General features: G+C 48.4%; 1 protein-coding gene across 1 annotated transcript; it reads left to right on the top strand.

Moving 5' to 3' along the window:
- Positions 1-8,428: 8,428 nt before the first annotated feature.
- On the top strand, positions 8,429-17,707 carry RAP2C (RAP2C, member of RAS oncogene family). Its single transcript, XM_008930698.3, has 3 exons — positions 8,429-8,928; positions 10,650-10,969; positions 15,245-17,707. Exons 1-2 carry the CDS (start codon positions 8,656-8,658, stop codon positions 10,926-10,928), a joined length of 552 nt encoding a protein of 183 aa, XP_008928946.3. The 5' UTR covers positions 8,429-8,655; the 3' UTR covers positions 10,929-10,969; positions 15,245-17,707.
- The last annotated feature ends 489 nt before the right edge of the window (positions 17,708-18,196 follow it).

The following is an 18,196-nucleotide window of genomic DNA, read 5'->3' as shown; positions in this document are numbered from 1 at the left end:
TGTCATGGGATGGCGATCAGGGATAATGAGTCACGAACGCCCACCGCCAGCCAGCCAGCCCGCCCGGCGGGTCCTGGGGCAGGGCTGCAGAGCACTGGCAGGAGAGGGGAGAGATCTGCTGCCTCCCTTCTCTTCTGCCTGCCCCCACCTGCAGCCCCATCGACCTGCATCTTCCACAGGGCACCAAATGATGGAGCATCCCTCCAGCAGCACTCACCTGGGGCTGAGGCAACAGGTCTGTTCCCCTGGACCAGGGTAGGGATGCAGTGGTCTCCCCATATCCCTGCTCAAAGGTGCCTGGCACTGCCACAGCTCTGCCCACTGCTGTGGGACAGCTCGGCAAGGATGGGACTAGGGGGCTGCCTGCTGAAATGTGTGTCCCCTGGACTGCAGGTAGCTGAAGCAGGGGCTGGGCCAGCTCAGAGTGTGCTGCTGGGAGCCAGGAGGAGCATCCAGACTCCCCTTTCAGTGTGGATTTTTCCTTTAATCTCTTAATTGTTGAGACAACAGAGTATTAGAACCAGATTTTGAGCTGCTGCTGGTCGTAGCTGTGGCAAATGGCCCATGCTCTTGTGGAGGGGAAAGCTCAGCCCTTGGCTTGTGGGCAGGTGAGGAGCCCTAGAGTGCTTTCTCTCCCTGCTTGGCCCCATGAGTGGCACTTGGGTACTTTGCTCTATGTCTCCAAACTCTGACTCCTCAGCCATGCAAGGGCCCAGTCCCAGAGAAAGCCAGGCTTCTGCACCAGACCATGGCTGTTGAACAAAGGAAGGGTGACAAGCGACGTCCCTGGGCAAGCCCAGTGTGAGTACACGTGGCAGCCCCATGGCTGGGGGCTCAGCCCAGGCCTCTGGCAGCTGCCCTCCCTCTTCCCCTTCTCCCCAGACCTGTGGAGTGAGCAGGAAAAACAACATTTTCTGGGATTGTTGTGGATCTGCTACAGAACCAGCTCCAGGAGCAAAAGCAGCCCCAGCGCATCTCTCCCAAAAGCACTGCTGGGGTCCCCAGGGAGGGCCCCAGCCCCAGACAGAAATCATCAGATGGGGAAAGCTTTTATTTTCTTTCCATCTTTTCCTTCTCCAGGGCTGGGCTTGATTATTCCTTTCAGCAACACAAAGTGCTAGAAAGGCTCAGCAGCCAGAGATCAATTTTCTCTGCTCCTGACGCAATATCTCTGTGCACGGGGAAGTGGCTTTTTCCTTCCCCTCTGCATCGTGCTGAGACTTGGTGGGTGACACCAGGGGCGGTGGCAGCTGCCTCCCCAGCAGGAGGGTGACAGGAAACCCTGTGGAGCCACACAGCCCGGCCCTGTGCCAGCCCTCACCCTGTGCAGTGCTGATGGAGGGCATCAAAGCCTTTGATTTACGGCCATTGAAGAGCAAAGCTATTGCTGGGAAAAAAATCCCAGCTCGGCTCAGACATCAGTGTCACTTCAAGGCACAGCGCAGGACGGGACCCTCAGCCGCTGGCTGCTGTGACCCTCTCATTCACCACGAGGCACTGGCTAATGGAGAATGATTTTCTTTCTAGGGAATGTGAAAAATTTGTCTCTGCAGGAATAATATGCAAAGACCTCATGTTTAAGTGATTGGAACACAGTGGTGGCATAAGGTATGAAGACTAAACAGAGGGATTCGAGACGCTTCGCAATTACACAGCCAAGCTAAGGAAAAAAAAAAAGAATTAAGAGTGTTGAGGAATTTTAAGAGGATGGGAAAGAATTTGGCATGGGATTAAAAATTGGAGAAAAGATTAGAAAAGCAAAAAGCAGAGGATGAGAAAAGCCTGAGGCGTGAGGCAGATGGGCCAGAGCAAGGAGATCTGCCAGCCCATGGACAAGGACTAGCCTAGGGATGATCCTCAGCACTCTCCCCACAGCATCCCAAGTCCACATCCCCACACGAGCTGTCTCCCAGGCTGGGATGGAGGTCTGGCCACAGCAGGGCCACACTTGCTTTCACCAGCCACGGGTTTGATCTTCTCCAGGCTGTGCAAATTAGGAAATTCTTTGGAACACCAAAGTGTCGCACTGCAATACCAAACCAGGAAACAGCCCCTCACTGCTGAAGGCAGAGATACAGCTGGGGTTTGGATCACCAGCTTCTATCCACAAAATGAACTCGAGCAGGTTCATAAACTGTGGAACAAAATACTAAAGACCACAGGCAATTACAGCAGAGACCTCTGGAGTCCTCCCCAGCACAGGGAGCCCAGCGAGGCTGTCGACGGCTCCCACTGCTGCTGATCCTGGCTGGCAAATATTAATTCTGTTTCTTCAAGTTGAGAAATTAACCGCTTTGCAACCCCCTCCAATTTGAATACTCTAATTAAGCAGTTCCGGTGCTTTTCTCCTCCAAGGACCTTCCCTGGCCAAGCGCTTTAACCCCTTGATTCCCGTGCTGGATTCATGGAGCAGCCAGCCTCTGAGGCCTGCTCGTTTGACTTACTCGGATGACAATGATGGATACCACATGTTATCCAGGCTGCAGCTTTCTGGGATATTGTGGAGACCCTCGCTGGTGCCTGGATTGCCTCCAAGTGGCCAGGTGTCCTTTCCATGGGAGCTGACAGGCTCTGGCACGGCGGACACACAGCTTTGTACCGTCGGCCTCCCTTGACAGGAAGGCTGATAAAGAGTCTCATAATGAGCTCTCCGTGTTCCCGCTCTGCAGACGGTTTGTTGGCTGTTGGCAAATGTGGTCTGGGGAGAAGCTCTGCCTGGCTGGCCATTGCTCACAGCTCTGCCACTGTACTGGTCTGGAAAACCTTCCCCTCCAGCCTCAGGGTGATCTTCTCCAGAAGCATCTCAGCCATGACCTGCCTCCGCCCTCATTGGAGCGGCCATTTGGGGACATGTGCCTGGCACAGAGACTGTCTGGTGACATTGTCACGTACACACATCCTCAGCTGTGTCTGGAGAAAAGCAATGGGTGGGAAAGTGAGTGCCATCGGCACGGGGAACAGGGCCGTGCCATGCAGATGTCCTGTGATATTCTCATATGATATTCCATGATTTTAAATCAAGTAGGATGTACCACCCTGCAGCACTTGGTGACAGTGGCATTGCCCTCCTGGGAAATGTATGTCCCACGTGCCACGAGTGCTGCCAGGACCCAGGTTTTGCACATCCCATCCCAGGCAGAAGTGATGCTCCGTGTTGTAAAGAGGCACAAATATTTCAGCAGAAACGCCCCCGTGTCGCCCACCCAAGGCACCGAGGTCCTGCCACCAGGGCAAGGGGCTTGGCTGCCCCAGTGACACCGCCCGTCCCAGGGCTGGAGATGAGACAACGCAGTGGGTGTTGTGGTCTCAGGTCACTGCACAACCTGGCAGCGCCCGCCCGGGGCCTCGGCACGCTTTAATGAGCTCAGCGCCGGAGCTTCCGCCGAGGAATTAACGATTCGGAATAACACTTGTCACTGCGCTGTGAGGAAATTGTCAAGCGAAAAGCAATTTATTAAAAAAAGAAGAAAGAAATGTTTTTGCTTATTAAGATCAACATCATATTAAAGTATCCTCTCAATACCCCGTTTGGGTTGGATTTTACGTTTTCTCTCTCTCGTTCTCTCCAATGGCAGTAAAGCAGAGGGTTTCACTCGAATTAATTGCTGGCTGCTTCATTTGGCCAGCAAATTTCATGAGCAAGGTTACACATTTCTGTAGCATCTGAATTGCAAATGCTGCAGGAATGCAATAAGAAAAGGAAAACACATGGAATTTTTAAAGCAAATGGGAACTCTTCTGTTGGACATTAGTTTAAAATTGCTTTATTTTCACAAATCTTAAAAACATATCTTGACAGAATATTTACCTTGCCCACTCCTTTCTTTTAATTTGAGGTTTAAAGCAACAGGTTTGGTTTATGTGTTCACTGTTGCCTTCTGGCTTTTCAGCCTTAGGGAACTGTATTTTCAGTTTTACTCTGATGTTGGCTGGAAACTTTAAAATATACATGTATATATATTTCTAGGGAGAAGTTGTGACATGTATTGGTGATTTGGCAAGGTCAAACCTGAGGATAGCTCCGTCCCCTCAGCTTTGCAGAAGTTCATGGAAGCTGGTACCCAAGGAGAGTGTGCCATGCTGGCATCATGCTGAGCATGTGGAGGACAGGCCAGGATTACAGCAGCTCAGACTCTGAAGGGCAGCAAGGAGATAGCTCGACGTCAGGAGAAAATAGGAAGAGAAATGACCTGTGAAACCACATTTCTGGCTGCACCACCAGCTTCCTCACGTGGAGCAGTGACTCATCACCACACAGAGACATGGAGACCCGCTCGCCCGCCCTGGGGCAGGATGCTGATCCTGCAGCAGCATCAGAGGGGATAACCAGGAGAGAGGGCTGCTGCAGGGACAAGGGGCTGCAGGCAGTGAGTGTGGCAGGGTGTAGCAACATCATCCTCCCCTGTGCTGCTGCTCAGCAGCAACAACCAGCTCCCGGGCCAAGCTCTTCTAAATGGCTGGTGATCTGGTACCATGCCTGGGGACCAAAGACAGATGCTTCTCCTCCCAGAAATCCCAATAATTTCCTTGTATCAGTTATATTTCAGTGCAGTCCCACGTCTGCCTCAAAATCAGTAATTGCTTTGGAAAATGTCCTTTGCCTTCTTTTGAAGTGCCAGCATGCCTTTTGTTGCTACTAAAGTAACAGCTAAAAACTGAGGAATGGCAGGAAATATGAAATTTCTGAGAAAGGTCCTCAGGATTTGCCTCTGCGTCATCTCTATGTTGGCAAGAAAAGCTGGCAAAGAAGAAGAGTATCTCAGCAGGTTGTGAAACAGCCCAAGAATTAGGAGTCTGGGCCAGATGGACACATCCACTATAACCTGATGGGGCTGAGATCAAAAGCTGTCATTGCAGTTACGTGACCGGTGTGACAGGACCTCCTTGCATGAGGTACGTGAGAGCAGTCCCCAGTGCTCCAGCAGCCATTCCAGCCCCCAGGAGCCGGTCCCTGCCCTGCAGCTTACATGCTGGACACCATAAGGCACGGTAAGTGGATTAGCAAAACCTCTGGAAGAGGAGAAGAAGAAATGACATTTGGTCTTAAGCTGGTTTTGCACGTATTTACGCAAATGATGTGCCCATCTAGACGGCAAGTGAGGTGAAATCCAGGCTATCCCTGCTGCCCTGGCTCAGCAGCCTGCTGCAGGGCTCCTGGCAGGGAAGAGCCTGGTTTGTAGCTCGGGCAGACACAGTGAGTCAGAGCGGCGAGCCGATCGATGCTGACAGCAGGGACAGCCTGGGAGAGGCGGCAGCAGCCGGGCAGCGTCCACGCTGTGGCTGCGGTGGGGAGGCTTTGGCTGCTGGGGAGGTGCTGCAGCCCCACCCTGGCATCCACAGGAGATGCTCCAGTCTCCTCACTCCCTCCAGAGCTTGAGGATGCTTTTCTGTCACCTCTCAGGGCTGGCTCTGCAGGGCAGGGCACTGCCCGCTCCTGTTCCTGCCTCCTCGTTGGGCACAGCACCAGGCAGGATCCATCTCTCGCACTGGTGAGATATTCCTGGCCCTTGCTTGTGCCATCTGTCTGTTCCCTGAACATCCCTGCAGGATCTCTGTCTTAGCAGGTTAATTTAATAAGGGCCTGCTTTATTGTTGCTGGCTGCGGGCACGGCGTAGAGCAGCCGAGTCCATCAGCAGCACAGAGCTGCTCTGGCAGCAACCGAATCCTGCCCGGATGTTCATTTGGGAGGGTTGTTTTGCTGGGAAAGGGCAAACCCTCCTGGGGCAGCGCCGAGGGTTGAGCCCTGCTCCTTTCTCCTTGGCAGGAGCCGTGGAGAAAGTGGCAGCAGAGATTAAATCAGGTCTTTGACCTGGGACGTGCCACACCTCACCGGGATGAGGTGGTGATAGAGAGGGAGTGGCAGCGGCGGTATCGGCAGGAGGTGCCCTGCGTGGCTGGCTCAGGGCTTGGCCATTTATGGCAGAAGCAGCTATTCCTATCCAGAGTTTCAAAACCTTTTACATCACCAGCTATTTTTGTGGGTCGGGATGTGTGGTGGGGCACAAGGCGATGAAGGAGCTGTGCAAACAGTTTGATGAAGGGAACAACTCGTCTTAAGGACAACGAACAACCTGGTGTGTTTTGAGATCGGTCTTTTTTTTTTTTTTCAGCTCTAGGTACGTATGCCCGGGTATAAAGTGCTGTAAGTTGGGAAATAAATCTTGGGAATATAAATTGATACTGACTATGCACATCCAGTTTCCCAATCCCGTGCCCACCTGCCTGGGCTTCCCCCAGCCCGGGAGGGAGGCGTTGCTGGTAAGTCAATTGCACAGAAATGTATTTGGCTTTTCTCCTGCTGTGCTCTTTGCCCCGTTCCTCTGCCGTAGTTCCTCCACCCATCACAAACATAAAGGACCAGCAGTGCCACAAAGACACGCACATAATGAATCTAAGTGACCGTGTAATCTCATTATTGTCACCCTCATCCTTCCTTGCCCCTTTCCTCCCTCCCCCCATTTGTCACTGTCACCGATTGTGTAATGGTTAAAATTAGATGGGAAGCTCCTCTGGGAGCAACCACGGCTTTCCTTTATCCCGAACACCGAGTGCATTAAGGTACTTTCCAACTGCTCGTGAGTTCTAATGGGGTTGAAGTAGGAGGCAGCCTGTTTTAATGCTCACCTTTTTACATTTTCGAGCTGATTCACCAGCCACATGAAAATCCCCCATCCAGGCACAGCCACCTCATTCCAGCAATTCACTTGACAACACAATTTTGGAGGCAGTGGCAAAGGAAGGAGAGGGGTTATTGCTTACATGTAATAAAGAAGAATCAAATTTGGTGTAACTTAAGTAAGATTTGTTCTGGAGGATAAAAATCCTTATCGAGCTTTTCCCATAATGGACCTATTCTCTTAATGGAAAGAAAGTGAATAAAATAATGCTGTTTGTGAAAACAGCCACAAGCAGAGTCACCTCCTCGGTAGCTTTTCTTTGGACGATTTTAGCCTTGACACCTCTCGGGGGCCCGCTGGGTGTGCAGGACGGACGCGACAAGAACAGACAGCGATGTCTGCCTTGGACTTGCAATCAAACACTGGGGAAAGGGACAAATCCTGCACGTCACACGTGTCTGCCGAAATTCTGCAGACCCTGAGACGCAGCAGAAACAAATTTGGTGATATCGGAGGGCAGCTTCCCCTACGGTTGGGAACGACCCAGTCATGTTTTTTCAGAAAGAAAACAGCCGTTTATTCTCTTTAGCTACTTCCTCTTAACAACGGGGGAGGGTCCCTGGGAGGGGAAACGCCGGGGCCGATTCCAGGAGTGCCCGGGGATGGCTCCGGGCTCGGTGCCGTGCTGACACCTGCTGTCGGCCCTGCCGCGGGAGCCGCCCGAGCATCCCGGGTTCAGTCAGCGACACTCGTGCCGGGGCTGGGAGGCTTTTCATAGAACGGGCTCCGGAAACGGGAGGAAAAGGCAAAACCACCTCTGCGAAGGCGCGTGGCAGCCGAGCAGTGAGGTTTGTGCAGCCGCGGAGGGGTAAAGACACAGGACAAAGCAGCAGGTAGAGGGAACAACTTTAATAGAATCACAGAATAGTTTAGGTTGGAAGGGACGTTGAAGGTGATCTACTCCAACCTCCCCCCCCGCCAAGGGCAGGGACACCTTCCACTACCCCGGGTTGCTCCAACCTGGCCTTGGACACTCCCAGGGATGGGGCAGCCACAGCTTCTCTGAGCAACCTGTGCCAGGGCCTCACCGCCCTCACATGGAAGAACTTCCTCCTATTATCTAATCCAAACCTACCCTCTTTCAATTTGAACCCACGCCCCCTTGTGCTATCACTCTAAACTCTTGTTAAATGGTCTCTCCGTCTGTCCGCTCGGTTCCCTTCAGACACTGGAAGGGGCACAATTCGGTAACCCCGAAGCTTTCGCTTTTCTAGGCTGAACACTCCCAATTCTCTCAGCCTTTCCTCACAGGAGAAGTGCTCCATCCCTCTGATCCACTCCGTGTCCCTTTTTTTTTACAAGCCCAGAAGGCTCTCAGGGATGGAGAGCCGCGGTGCCGGTCTCCGTTCTCCAGTCGCTGTGGGTGCCACAGCCCAGTTCCCTTTTCTCGCGGGGGTCTCTTTCCGGCAGGGACCTCAGAGAGGACTTTATTAACGAGTTCAAGCTCCCGCAGGAGCGGGACAGCCCCGCGCCCCCCAGTCCCGCCCCCGGCAGGGCCGGCGCCGCGCCCGCCATCTTGGGGCCGGGCAGGGCCGGGCCGCCCGGTGCCACACCCAAACCCGTCCCCCGGCACAGCGGCTGCCCGGTGCCACACCCAAACCCGTCCCCCGGCACGGCGACTCGGTGCTCACAATGCTTCCCCCGCGCGGGCGGGCGGGCGGTGACGCAGCACGCCGGAAGTGAGCGGGCGGGACCGGGGCGGGGCCGCCTCCGGGTGCCGCAGCAAAACCCTTCCGGGCGGGGGCGGCCGCTGGCGGGCGGGTCCGCGGCCGGGCCGGCGATGGCGGGAGCGGCGGCGGTGAAAGGGGCGGAGAACGGGGCCGGGGCCGCGCCGGGCGCTCGGGGGGTGTCCCTGCCCTCAGCGCGGCGCGGGAGCAGCGGGGCCTCGCCCTTCTCCTGAGGCGCGCCGGGGCTATGCGAGGGCCGCGGTGCCGCCTGCGCTAGGCCCGGGCCCGCGGGAGCGGCGAGCGGGGCCCGATGCGGGAGTACAAGGTGGTGGTGCTGGGCAGCGGCGGGGTGGGGAAGTCCGCCCTGACCGTGCAGTTCGTCACCGGCACCTTCATCGAGAAGTACGACCCCACCATCGAGGACTTCTACCGCAAGGAGATCGAGGTGGACTCGTCGCCGTCGGTGCTGGAGATCCTGGACACGGCGGGCACCGAGCAGTTCGCCTCCATGCGCGACCTCTACATCAAGAACGGGCAGGGCTTCATCCTCGTCTACAGCCTGGTCAACCAGCAGTCCTTCCAGGTAACCTCGCCCCGCACGGAGCCGTCCCTGCCCCGGGGAAGGCGCTGGGCTGGGCAGGAAGTTTTTTGAGGGTGGCCACGTGTGCGGTGTGAGCGCGTTATCAGCGAAGGGCCAAAAAGTGTAAATGCCCGGCTTGAAAGCGCGTTTGCCAGCCCCGCTTCCTGGTTGAAACTGCTTGCTTTGCAGGTACTTATCAGGGTGCCACCATTGTTAAATCCCACGCAGTGCTGGAGAACAATGACCAGCTCCCACTTCTCCAGCAGAAATCTCTTGGCAATCCCCTTTTGTGAAGAAATCACTCGATATTAAAAGCGAGACTTCCCCTTCCAACCCCCCCTCTTTCCTAAAAGGCATGTTTCTGCAGTTGCTCCTGAAGAGAGCCTCATTGTTCTGCAGTTGTGACTTGTTAAGTGAGCTGCTATTTTCCGCCCCCTCCCCCCAAAATATATTTCTGTCCAGCGTGAGCTCGTTGCTCTCACAGCATAGGTGGGGCACTGGCGAGGAGAACCAGCCACGGGCGATGATTTGTGGGCCTGGATTTGATTTCTGCTATTAAAACTCTCCAAAAAAATATTGAAATATCTCTGCCAGTAACTGGTCTGAGCTGCCTCTAGAAGCGAGGCTTTGTTTTTGGGCAGTAAGCGAGTTCAGCAGTGCTGTGAGCAGCGCAGGGATTTCCAGCTCCTGCGTTGGCCTGGGCTGCCGAGCTGGGTGTGTTCCAGCTGGTTGGCAAGACCTTGCACACCCCCACTGGAGCGGCGCGTTTGCTTCTGCTGGAGGCTAAACCTTATCTTAGCAGAGGCCTCGAAACAAGCCGGAGACATACTTATCTTTGGAAAACAACAGCAGTGACATTGGGATGCTTCTGCTCTCGTTTTCACTGATTTTGGGGGGCCAGGGAGCTCCCATTATCCAAGGAATGGATGCACAGTTAGTAATCCACCCTGTTAATATTTAATTATCCCCGTCTGTCTGCAGCGTGTTTGCTCTGGAGGCTGTAGGTGTAAACCACTCTGCAGCTCTTTACACAGAGGTAACTTCAAATGCTGGAATTGCTTTGTCTGAGAACTATGCAAGAATTTGTAGGACTTAGTACTGATAGTAACTTAAAACACTCGGGGGGGCAGAGGAGGCTGACTCAGACTTTCAAGTGTAAACTCCCCATGTCGGCTCAGACTTGAATAAATGCATCTCTAGGTAATAAAATCTCTTTACAGCATCTAATTTGGTTACTTACATGGGATTAAATGTGTTCACAATGAATTATTTCATTCTACAAGTGAGAAGACTTTATTTAAATTGCTGGCTTTCTCAAGCTGTAAACTAAGCACAAACTTCCTAAATGGTTGTGTAATGGTGTGGTCCTGTTAGGGTTACAGGTCCTTAAACTGGAGACAACTTCTTCAGAAAGCTGAAACCAGCTTTCAAAGCAGTGATATCCTGTCTTCCTCCAGCTGACCTGACTGTCTGAGAGCACAGCAGTCACTTTCTGTTTGTATGTGCACATAAATGCTATAAAATGTGCATGCTTTTATAGAAAAGAAAAAATTACTTTTAGTAACAATTAGTAGTAAGTTTTCTCTGAGCTCTGCAATGGCTGTGAACTTGGCAAGTCTTCGGATGTATTTTTCATGTTCTTTTGCACATGAGGATTGTTAAGATGTGCTTCTGTAGCAATTCCATGTGATTGTGTGTACTAACCAGTTGGATTGTTTGACCAGGACATCAAGCCGATGAGGGACCAGATTGTCCGGGTGAAGAGATACGAGAAGGTTCCTCTGATCCTGGTGGGGAACAAAGTGGATCTGGAGTCGGAGAGGGAGGTGTTATCTGCAGAAGGCAGAGCCCTGGCTCAGGAGTGGGGTTGTCCCTTCATGGAGACGTCAGCCAAGAGCAAAACAATGGTGGATGAACTGTTTGCTGAGATCGTCAGGCAAATGAACTATGCCTCCCTGCCTGAGAAACAGGATCAGTGTTGTACAACTTGCATCGTCCAGTGAGAGAAATTAAGAAAAACCTCAACCATGGCCATACAGAGCAGGTTGGTGGAACAGTTGTCACTAACTAAGGTGCACGAGCACACTGTTTGAGTAAGCAGAAAAAGTGACAGGGAGTCTGAAGTGAAGCAGTCTAACCTGGAGGCAACCTTCCTCCAAAAGAGGAAGACCTTGTGCACTTGACTATTTGAGTCAGATGGACTTGTTGTGTTACCTCAGTAGGGTTAGTCAGGGAATGCTGCATTTGCTTGCAGTAATTTTACAATGACACAAAGTGTATGATCTCATCTGCACCTATTTTGACTGTCAGTGCTGTATATGACATTACGTTATCCTTAATGTTTTGTGATGTTCCTGTAGTTGGTATCTGGATTATTTTCAAGTAGTGGGAATTACCTGGGAGTTCAGTGGGGTTATTGTGACCAAGTTTCCCAATAGTTTTGCTGAGAAGACTTTGAGCTTGTTTAAAATAAACAGAATTCTGTGGTACAGAAACTGAATGTACTTAGAGTACCCTTCTGCCTTATCAGAAGTTTCTCTTGGAAGAAAACCAACCTGAGTGGTGAGCAGTGGCTTGAAGCCCACATGTACTAGTCAAGGGTGTGCACAAAGTGCTCTTCATCTGAAATGTCCAGAGCAGAGAACACACTGTAAAATGGCTTCCCAGTGCACGGCTCTCCTTTCCCCAGTGACTCATAAGAGGTGTGACAACAGAGGCAGAGGGGCCTCTGCAGAGCTTCCCCTGTGTCAGGTGTTGCTTTGATTTGTATTTTTTTCCTCAAGGACAGCTGCCTTTGACCCTTCACACACGTGGTGGTTGTTTTCAGTACCTTTTTCACCTGATGGTGACAATGGGTCTGTTCCTTCCCTGTGCACAGCAGTACTGTCATTCCTGTGAGGTGGTTCTGGACCCCTCCCAGCTGTTGTTTCCCCTGTAGCTGTTCCAGGTCTGTTTTCAGCATTGGCTTGAATCCATATTACTGCAAAGGGCTCTTCCACACCATTGGTGTGCTCTGCGTGCAGCCAGCTGGTCCTTCACTTGTCCCTTGGACCTGTCTTGACGAACAACTCCTCATGATCTCTGAGGACAAGTGCAGGAATGAGGGAGGACGTGAAAATTCAGGGGAAGGAACTACCCCTTTTGACAGCTGCACTGCTTGAGGCTCAGACTGCCACTGCCACGTTAGTAACTCCTGCTCAACTCAAGGAGCTTTTTGTGTCTGAGTGACAAGAGGGAAAATAGGTTATTACTGGAAGCTTTGGACCATGTATCCTCTTTAATCTTGAGTGCAAGGTCAGAGAGTGAAGTCTCAAAGCTTGTCTTTGAGATTGTTATCAAGTGCTTTGTGAATGTAAAATTTTAGATGCTTGTGGCCCTGACACTGTCATGCTATGGGTACTACATGATGTTTTTATCTGCAGTTCTGTGAAATTAGGAAGGGCTGCTGTCACTGTAAGAGGTGTATGTAAGTTCAAGATTTACTTGCTGAAAGCTGAGCAAACTGTTTGTACTGGAGCAGAGAAAAATGCAAATTAAGTCTTTCCTTGTACAGTAATCACACCAGCAGAGCCTATAGGGTTATAGGAAGGAATGAATCAAAGGAATTACTGCTTTTTTTAGTGAGGTGCTGCAGGGTTATAATACCCTGAGTTGCATGTAACAATTGCAATGTTGCAGCTATTTCTAAGGCAGCTTCACAAACAGGATTATGTGGATTGAAGTATGGTTCAAAGTTATGGCAGTCCCCTGGGTTACTAGTGGTTCATCTTGTGCAGGTTACTGTCTTCAACTCTGACAAAATCAGGCCTTTCATCTCTGAAGTACTTCCAGAATTGGTTTCTTCTAAGGGAGGTTTCTTTGTAACCTGTCTGCTTCTGGATTTAGCATTAAATAGCAAGTTTAATCTTAGAAGTGAAATTGAGGTAGGGGCAGGGCCACATATTATTCCTTTGAATCATAACTTGTGCTAGATTTGGTGGGTTTCCTAAGCATGCTCTTGTTTCAGAAGAAACATCTGTATTCTTATGTCTTTGTGACCCCTTGAGTTAGAGGTTCCTAAGCTTTTGTAATATAGATTTCCTCTTCTTCCTTCTGCCTAGCTTAGAGTCACACCAAGCCTCTAGCATCAAACTGCTTCCTTGCTTCTAAGAAATGCTACCTCTGCTCAGTGTAGTCTCATCACTTGTGCCAAGCAAGCCTTTCCTTCCTGAGCTGCTTTCTATTTAGTCCAGATCTTGCCATGTCTGGAACTTTAATTACTCATCCTGGCTCTTCACAGGCTTCATGCTCTGTGTCTTTCATTTCAACCTCACATTTTTGGGGTATTTTCCTCTTCCTGGCTCCCACTCTGTCCTCGTTCTTTGATTGAGTAGATGTAGGGTCTCATTAACTTTATCATAAACCTTTGCTGCCTGATAATTTCTTCTGATGTGCTCTGGTGTAGGAGAGGTGCTGATGGTGTCTTGTGATAGCCCTGATCAGCCTCGTAATCCTTCTGCTTATCTGTGATCGAGGAAACAATTGCTGCATGTCAAACCTCTGCTTTAGCAGTGACCCCTCCTAGGCAAACTGAAACTGAGAAGTGGAACCAGCTCTCTGCAAACCTGTGTGTAGGAAGTGGGCTTGAACTGTAGCTGTGTCCTGGAATAATCATCATCATCATCTCTGAGTTCTGTAACCTTGTGTCCAGGAGGAGTCTGAGTGTGGGTCAGTTGTTCACAGTGAAATATGTAGCAGCAGTTTGTGCAGTCCCTGCAGTTTTCTGGTGCAGAAATCCATGAGAGATGCCTTGAGTGAAATCAAGGATGGAACATAACTGCATAGTTGGGATAACCCATAGTTTATTTCAGAAATGTGTGTCGTTCTTGCATCCTGTTTCCCCCCTCTCCTTTCCTGCTTCTGCAGTGGTCTTGTGTTGTTTTGTTGCATTCAGAGATGTGAGATTTCCAGCAGCTGCTCTCTGTTCCTTGCTCTAGTTTTTCTCTTGAATTTTCAGTATGACTGTTTTGTATTTTAAATCTTCTTTAAAATATGGCATCTGTTACAGTCCTTGTGCATTAAAGGTTTTCTGTAGGGATACTGATCAGATTGGGAACACCTTAATATTGGGGTGAAAGGGCGATGCTGATGAGTGATTCCTGTCCCCTCCATTCATGAGTAACTGATATTAGTTAGGCTGAAGGAAGAGTGTTCCTCTCTAGACATAAAAACTGAAAGCATAGTCTCTTCTGGCCTGTGTGACTGTGCAATGCAGGGTTTGCTGCTTTGACAGTACAGGGACCCTTCCCATCTAAAACTCATGGACCAGCAACAGTGTGGGGTAGGAATGATCTCACCAGACTGGGAGAGAATTACTGTTAGCTGGGAAACATACAAACAGGCAAGAAAAACCTGGCTGTTTGTTCCCATCAGGGCAGGAGTGCTGCTTCTGAATGTTGGGGGTGACCAGCTGTTAGGCAGGAAGAGGAACCCTGGCTATATCAGAGCACTCTGTCATGACTAACTGGCCCTCTGTCGTGACAGAAACTGTTAATTGAGAGCAAATCAACAGCTGAAAAGAAACAGTGCAATAGGAAACATAAGGTCCTGACTCCTTTGGAGAAATTACTTCAGGAATAGAGAAGACTCCTCAAAATCCCCAAAAATCCAAGGATCAAGCTAGAGTAAAGTACATGCATGTGCATATGAAAACCAGGTTTCTACAGACTTTGAGCTTCGCCTGACGCTTTTGGGATATCTCTGAAGATAAATCCTGTGAGCTACAAGCAAGTTATCAGAAATACAGAGGTGTTTTGGTCACATTGGTAAAGTGTTTGTGTGCTTGATTGAGAATGCTGGTATTATAGTTCTGTCCCTGCTGAGGCTGTCTCATGAATGTTAAGGGGCTTTTTTGAGTAGTCATTTAGAGGATTTGATTACTGAGAACTCAAATGTCAAAACTGAGTGAGTTGGCTCATCTCCCTGTTCCCAGAATTTGTGCAAAATGCAATTGCTTCGTGTTACTGGGTGTTCACCAATGCAAAGCCCCAGCATAGGTGTATTTGTACAGGAGAACTTAAATTTCTTGGTTGTTTCAGATCTTTAGATGCAATTTAGTATCCCACAGAGGCAACTGTTATGAAGTTCATAGAAATAAGTTATCTGCTTCCCTCTTGTATTACCAGAGTTAGTGGAGGAGACCTTAGGGAATGCCGCTGTGTAAAGCAGTGCTTTGGAACTCAGTATGGAAAACTGATGGTTCCACGTGGTGGGAAGAGCTGAGTTCACTTTGGATGTGTCTTGAATATGGCTTTCATTAGTTATTTTGTTTAAATTGCAGATAAAACTCAGAGGAAACTTGCACAGATGCTGCTTTGGAGAACTTTCAGCCCAGGTTGCAGAGCTGAGCCTTGGTAAACCTGTCTCTATTACAGCACATTGCCATACATCTAAGTGCATAAGGTTGGTGGCCTCCAGGATCCACACACCTTGATCGGAATGCTTAGCATGTTTACCATAAGTTTTAAAATCTGTTCTTTATCTATCAGTCCTTTTATAGCTTTCTAAGTTCATATAATGGCTAATATGCAAGAGTTCATTTTTAATATTTTAATTGATTTCTTTAATCAATTTCTGAACTTGTATTTATTAAATACTTAAACTCAGTATTACCTACTCAATGCCTTTTAAAAGAAGAGAGTTTTAATGGAGAATAAATTGAGCCTTAAACAAATGGTTACTTCTGTATATTACCTCGCATCAGTGCTTATTTCTATTTGCAAGGTTTTCTCCTACAAGGTAGTTGGTCATTCTTTGAGACTTTTTGTTTACGTGTGACAGTGTCATGAAAAGATACTGAAGGCACCTCTGTATGGATGTAATATCCCTTTTCTTGGCAAATGTAGCTGTGACAATGTGTTTGTAACTGGTCCTATTTGACAACAGGGATTACTTGGAACAGGATGCAAAGTCTCCAGCTGATGTTTCTTGCAATCTTGGGTTTCTTAATCAAAAACGACAATTGTAGCATTGAAAAATGGCAGCACACTTTTCCTTCTACTGAGTTTCTAAACTTGCTTGTTTACAAATAGCTTCTCTATGCCTTTGAAAAGGGATAATGTATCCTTCAAAATGGGCTGTCTGCATAGTCTGTCAGCTCAGCTTTGCCTGGCACAGTAAGAGACATCTAGTAGACCTCTGCACATGTAAATCTAATGCAAATAAGATCACTTTACATTTTATAGTTCCTAATATTTGTCTTTCTGAATAATATTTTAAAGCAATATTTGTTAAAGTTTTTCTTGCACTGTCACAAATTGCTTTTTAGTTTGGTTTTTTTTCCCCCAGTAAACAAGTTTAATACTAGAGACAAGTTGGTGAAACAAGGGGAAAAGCACCAGGTTTCGGTGATACTAACTGCAAGCGTGCTTTAAACAGCCATTGCCTTCCTTATTGTTTACCTGATCAACATTTTCTCTGAATACTTGAAAATTTTAACAATAACACAGGTATAAAGAGCAGAATGAAATTGTACAAAGAGCAGACAAAATCTTTTTGTTCAGTTTATTAACGTGTTGCATACATGAGAGCTTTTTCTAGCAGTGGTTTAAAATGTGTAATTTTTTTTGCAGAAATTTAATAACTGCAGCTCACCTACTGCACCAAAGTTCTAGGTTTTTAGGAGCCCAGCTTTAGTCATTTGAACATGCTTCTAGAAATGTACATTCTTTCCCTGTAATAGCTAAATAACTATGAGAAAAGCTCCAGTAAAAGCAGTGATGGATATATGAGGTTAAGCAGTTGAAAACTCATTAATTGTATTCTGGATGATGGCATTTAAAACAATAAAAAGATCACCGGTACAGTATCTCAACATTAATGTGTTTTATTGGTAATAAAGCAGGCTGACTTTACAGTGTTAGCAGAAATAAAGATTCTGAGTCTACATTCAGTGTTGAATTTGAATCCTGAAAAGAAGAAGACACCAGGATTTCTGCCTGATTATTGAAACACCTGATTTTTTTTCTGTGGGGTTACTTGAAGTTTTTTTTTCCCCTGTTTGTACAAACTTCATAAACAGGCTGAGGCTAATACTTAGGTTTGCACTTTAATATCAGAATTAAACCAAACCTTGTATTCAAAGTAGATTTTTTTTTTAAGTGATGGTTGTTGATCTTTTTTGTAGGTTGTAAGGAAGTAATAGGAAATAAAAGTAATTCATAAAGATCCTAGTTTTCCTTTGTCTAAGGAGGAAAAAGTTGGTTGATATTGATTGGTGGTTCATTCCTATGGGTAGTTTTCAAACCAGTGTTCATTTTCATTGACCTCAGCGAAAAAAAAGAAAAAAGAAAAAAAAAACCTTAAGAAACTTGAACTAGCTTAGAGTGACAGGACTGGGAAAACGAGAGATGGTTTCTTCAGCACACTTTGGGGGGAAAAAGGGACCAAAAGTTTATTTAGGCTTCCTCAATAGTTTGCATGTGAAGTTGCTTATTAGAGTAAGAGGCTAATAATAAATGCAATATGTATTGTCTTTACTATGGCATCTGTTTAGGAGTTGTTCAAATCACTGCAGTAGGGCTCTACAAATAAAAAATGTAACCTAACATCAAGTATCTAATGTACTGTATCTTTATCAGTGATAGGTGAAATCTGGAATAACAAGTGCAAAAATGGAACAATTACCTATAATGCTTTGTAAAAAGTTTTTTCCAGTAGAATTCATTCTTGTCATTTTGTAAGACAACCCTACAGTCCACCTGTTTGTAACTTTTTTAATAAAATAGATACCTGTATTACCAAACTGGGGTGACTAGTCTGTGTTCAGTTTTTTCTGGAGTGGGCTGAACTGACAAGCTGCTGCTGCTTTTTTTTTTGGTTGGTTTTGGAGTTTTTAAGGTCCTGGTTGTTCTAAATGCAGTAACTGTGTCTGAATTACCATGAGTGAGCCTTTCTGGTGCAGGGGGAATGGGGTGTGCTGCTGTGCCCTGGCTGGGTGTAAAGCTCTGAGAAGAGGGAACAAGGGCTGTGGATCATCTCCTGTGCCCGGCAGGGACCCCTCCGAGCTGGGGAGCCTGTTCAGAGCAGCCACAGGGCCTCTCCTCACAGGCCAGTATGATGGTGTTTTGTTCAGAAGTGTCTCTCTTGTCCAAATCTTTAATGTTCTTGTTTTTCATACAGGCTTTTATGTGTGTGAGGATGGCCCTCAGTCCTGACATCACCTTGCAGTGTCTGTAGCTGCTCTCCATCCAGAGCTGACATCTCCCCACCATGCCAGCAGAGCGAGGCTCTT

The sequence above is a fragment of the Manacus vitellinus genome, unplaced genomic scaffold (genome assembly GCF_001715985.3).
Source record: "Manacus vitellinus isolate BGI_N305 unplaced genomic scaffold, ASM171598v3 scaffold_19_pilon, whole genome shotgun sequence".
Lineage (NCBI taxonomy): Eukaryota > Metazoa > Chordata > Aves > Passeriformes > Pipridae > Manacus > Manacus vitellinus.
Note: the sequence above shows the minus strand (reverse complement) of the source record. Positions and strands in the feature narration are given on the sequence as shown.